This window comes from Pholcus phalangioides, unplaced genomic scaffold (genome assembly GCF_987345545.1).
Source record: "Pholcus phalangioides strain wild (caught in Gottingen) unplaced genomic scaffold, Ppha-v1.0 ptg000008l_1, whole genome shotgun sequence".
NCBI lineage: Eukaryota > Metazoa > Arthropoda > Arachnida > Araneae > Pholcidae > Pholcus > Pholcus phalangioides.
In genome coordinates this window covers 14,017,682-14,022,187 of record NW_028301601.1, presented here as the reverse complement: position 1 = coordinate 14,022,187, position 4,506 = coordinate 14,017,682, and the positions used below count along the sequence as shown (strand labels likewise).

The 4,506-nt window shown below is 40.2% G+C and overlaps 1 protein-coding gene across 1 annotated transcript; it reads left to right on the top strand.

Annotated features, from left to right (window-relative positions):
- The first annotated feature begins 1,370 nt into the window (after window positions 1-1,370).
- On the top strand, window positions 1,371-3,864 carry LOC149083865 (uncharacterized). Its single transcript, XM_089235416.1, has 4 exons — window positions 1,371-1,744; window positions 1,856-2,059; window positions 2,991-3,108; window positions 3,359-3,864. The coding sequence occupies exons 1-4, from the start codon at window positions 1,535-1,537 to the stop codon at window positions 3,778-3,780; spliced, it is 954 nt and encodes a 317-aa protein (XP_089091542.1). The 5' UTR covers window positions 1,371-1,534; the 3' UTR covers window positions 3,781-3,864.
- The last annotated feature ends 642 nt before the right edge of the window (window positions 3,865-4,506 follow it).

The window sequence follows — 4,506 nt, the reverse complement described above, 5'->3', positions numbered from 1 at the left end:
CCGACTAGCCTTTCACGGGGCCCCTTTATGATGAATTTATTGCTTGTAAAAGAGCCAAAAAAAATTTTTTTGAAAATCATCCTGGGCCGCAGGGCTGCCCTGATCGTACGCGTGATCATATGAATGATGATACAAGTGACCAATAGAGTGATCAAGTGAGTGAATATATGAGTGATAGACAGGGACGGGCTTAAGCAGGGGCGTCGGAAGTGTTTCGAACCTGTGGGTGCCCGTCTTGAGATTCATGTAGGAAATTTAGATTTTTGAATCAATTCTGTGGGTGCTCGAACCCGTTCTACAAACTTCCGTGGGTGCTCGAGCACCCCCGGCTCCGACGCCACTGGGCTTAAGTGTTTTGCGGCCCGGTGCAAAAAAAAAAACAAAAAAAACTGCCCCTGTGAACAGGGGTTTTCCAATACCCCAGGCTGTCCATGGATACTCTGGTGCCCACCAGGTTCACACTGGTGTTCGAGAACGACTGTAAAACTACTTCATGTTCGTAAAAAAATGTCATTTGGCAATAAATTTGGACAAAAGTGTCCGCTTCCCAGTGAAAAATTGTGAGTTCGCCTCCAGGCACTTGAAGGTTTAGGGCTCTCAGAGCTAGAAAACCGATTACAGTGGATCCCGCTTATAACGTTTTTCAAAAAATCGTCATGAGAGAATGTTGTAAGCTGGAAAACACTTAAAACGGGTAATCTTAATGAGAATTTGTTAGAGTTAGGAGCATGATAAGTCCTACTAAGCGGGGACCGACTGTATCTATCCCGGCCCTCAAACTTAGAGGTTCTCTATCTTGGACTGAATTTTAAGCTATTGCTTTGTTAAGAAGTTGAAGTCAAAATGTAATCAAAACATTTTCATCTCCTTTTGCGGCCGCACCCTTCGCACCTGCCAAAGTCCGGCCCTGGTGATAGAGTTAAGAAATGAAATTAAATAAATTTAATGAAAATTTACCCCCAGACATTTCACCTGCCCTGACCCTGTGAGTGACTATATAAGTGCAATAAATTGTAATTTTTGGCAAAATTTAGTGATAAGCCGTATTGCAATTCAGCATTGCTATTTCCTGCATTCTCCTTGATGATACATGGTGAACCTAAGTATGAAGGTTTTTATTTAAACCCATCTGGATATCTAGGAAGCGTGAGGGGAGGGAAAAGGTACCTTGGGGGATTTCAATGTTTTTGTTCAGGGGGTGTACCACCTATTGATTCTTAATAACCAATCATCCATACGTAAGAATCAGTTCATAAGAATCGCGTTAAGAATCGAGCTCCAAATGCAACCACGATGTGATTGTTAATAGTTATTCTTAAGGTCACGTGACAAGGAAAACACAGAAAAATTCCCCTTTTGGGGAATTTTCCAACTGACCAATCACAGCTCTGCGAAATGTTAACAACTACTACTATTAATTTAAAGTTTGTATTTGCCTCATTTGCGGTGGCAACATCCATTCACTATCTGCACGTGCATTTTTGGTGTGGTGTTTACATTCTAATACTAGATTTGTGTACGCATCGATTGAAAAATGGAGAGTAAAAGGAAAAGGAACTACAGGACGACTGCAGCTCATTTTGAGAAAATGGTGACATTTATAGAGGAGCACAGGGAAATGGTGGAGGGCAAGTTTTCCCCGTCCTTCACGAGAGACATGAGGGAAGGACTGTGGGATGACCTTGCCCACATTCTAAACAGCATGCCTTACGGGCCCAAAAAAAACGGGAAGGACTGGAAAAAAGTAAGTGTACACCCTTTCTGTCGCATTTCATAAATTAATAACTGCATAACTTCAGACTCTGTGACGTGGTTCGGAAATAGTTACCCATTCTTTTTTTTTTCTTGTTTTCAGACGTGGGCCAGCTTCAAGTGTGAGATAAAAAAAAAAGCAGCGGCCATTCGGATGGAGGCATCACTGACGGGTGGAGGGGTAGCAAGCTTGATGCCCCTCAACCATCTAGAGGAGAGGGTGGTTGCCCTGATGGGAGATGTGGTTGTGTACGGCGATGATGAAGTGAGAGCACCCAACTCTAGCAGCCGTGCACAGCAGCCCGCAGTTAGTATAATTTATTGTGTGATTGTTCTTAGTTTTAAAATTGTTAAATCTGCTGAAACATTACATACTATGTAAAGTTACTTTTTTTTATACATTTATGTTTTTGAAATGAAACATGTTGGGGAGCCTGAACAGCAATGACTGCTGCTCCTACCTCGTACTGATGATAGCTGTATGATGGGTTTGCAACATGAATTGTTCAACATTCCAATCCGTGCCACTGAAGCCATTTTTGATACTGGTAATGGAAAAGCTACAAAATGTAGAATTCAGTAATCACAAGTATGTGGTTATATTGAGCTATTGTGTAATGAGAAATTGTAAATGTCAAGTCCCTGCATTGAGCATGTTAATTCTCAATATACTGTATGCCATCACCAACTTTTTGAGTATACCAAAACTATGTCGCCAACCAGTGCTGTCTTAATGCATGGGCACCTCTGGAGAAGAGGGGCCTCAGAAAAATTAGAAGTGGTTGAATCTTTTGAGAATTTGTCAGATAGGGCCTCAGAAAAAAGACTGCACTGTCCCCCAACATATGTTTATGAGCAACAAACAGAGCATTCTTAATGCAATTTATACAAAAATTGCCACGTTTTTAAGACAAATATTGCGAAGTCCCAGGAATCAACGGACGTAGTATGAAAAGAAAGCACACGTTGGGCTAGAATATTTTTTGTGGTAATTAATGCAATTTGATGTTCTCGTTCTGGTAACCCTAGCAAAAAGCTCTAAATTAGACCTGATGATTAAAAAAAGTCAACATGCATGCAGCAGTATACCGTACATTGGGATTTAACCTCTTCTTCAATAGAATGTTAAAGAATAGTTTCTTGCAAAGGGGATTATTCCATTTATGGAAATAATTCATTGTTTCATATCGATAATTAATATGCGACAATGTTTAATATTTAAGTGCCTTTCTTTTCAGCCATCACAGTGTGCTACAGACACATCCTCTGCATATCCACCTCCTGGCAGTGATGAAGAGTACATTGATGTCAGCATTGTGCAGAGTATGTTGGCGAGTCCGACTCCAGCAGCTTTTGGTAAGAAGAAAAAAATTTCCCTTGTTTTCCCATTGCGAGATAGTTTTATTCCGCTTGAGAAAAAGTAGCATCATGCATGTGTAATGTTTGTTGCATTGTCGTATGGATTACGCAAAGCTCCCTTGCCTATGTGCAGTTAAAATAGGCACAAAATTACCCTACACTTTTACTTTGCCCACCTATTTTAACATGTAGTACATAAATTACTTTAACTGCGAAACTTAATGTACAAAATGAAATTATTTTTCAGAACCTGTGGCAAGCACATCCACAGTGCCCGTGGCAAGCACATCCACAGTGCCCGTGGCAAGCACATCAGCAGTGCCCGTGGCAAGCACATCCACAGTGCCCGTGGCAAGCACATCCACAGTGCCCGTGGCAAGCACATCATCGGCACCTGTGACAAGCACTCCCAGACCTCTTCAAAGGTCGTTCACATTCCAGAAGCGACCGAAGAGGAAACGCAAAGAGGAGGCTATCAATAAACTGATCGATTCTAAATCTGGTGCTGCTGATGCCCAGAAAAGAACAGCAGAGGCTCTGCAAGCGGTTGCTGAGGCAATCGGCAGCCAAGAGGAGTGTGTTGAAACAGGACTGCATGCTGTGGCAAATGCTATGAATTCAGTTGCTGCAGCGCTAAACAGAATTGCCACAGCAATTGCAAATAAATGACCCGGCTTTATTTTCATTTACAGTTTTTCATCATATTTTTTCCTTTCATCTCGTGGAAATATGTAAATAAAATGTTTTTTAGAACCTTGAGTCTTTTTTTCAAAAACAAATTAAAGATAGTCATACGAATTAACGTATTGTAAAATGTTGTGCCAATAAACAGCTTCTAATTAGTAAAAATTTGATTTTAGATACAATGAAAAATTTCAATTCAATTTCTTATGAAAAACTGACCCTCTGGACAACAGCAATAACCTACAAATAATGGCCACTAATGTGACAGTTGCTTGGAGATTTGGTAAGTTCCTGTTGTACAGTAATGCTGCTGTTTAGAGATTTCTTTTGAGACACGATTTGGTGCTAGCTACTAGTTAGCACGGTGAATATGGATGCACGAATCATGCATCAAATTACATTTTTACTTCAAATTTTAGATAATCTACTTTTTTTGTGTTACTGCTTCACTTATAGCAAAATAATATGCTAACATTTTGAAGTGTAGTGAAATTCTCAATATTTCAAGACTGGTGGCCAACCATTTCTGTGGCTGTGCTACAATCTAGATTTTCGATGCACATGCCACACTGCAAATTTTAAAATGAGGCTACACACACATCCCATTCTCTCCGTTCGTGCAAAATATTTGACTGCCGTCTTATTTTCATAAAAATGTTCAGTTTGTCACTGTTTTTAGTTCTATATTTTTTGATAAATTAGACTATCGCA

Excerpts from the sequence above, each read along its gene's own strand:
- LOC149083865 (XM_089235416.1), top strand. The coding sequence starts at position 1,535 with ATGGAGAGTAAAAGGAAAAGGAACTACAGGACGACTGCAGCTCATTTT. Across the intron at positions 1,745-1,855 it reads ACGGGAAGGACTGGAAAAAA|ACGTGGGCCAGCTTCAAGTG; the intron begins GTAAGTGTACAC and ends TCTTGTTTTCAG. Across the intron at positions 3,109-3,358 it reads TCCGACTCCAGCAGCTTTTG|AACCTGTGGCAAGCACATCC; the intron begins GTAAGAAGAAAA and ends ATTATTTTTCAG.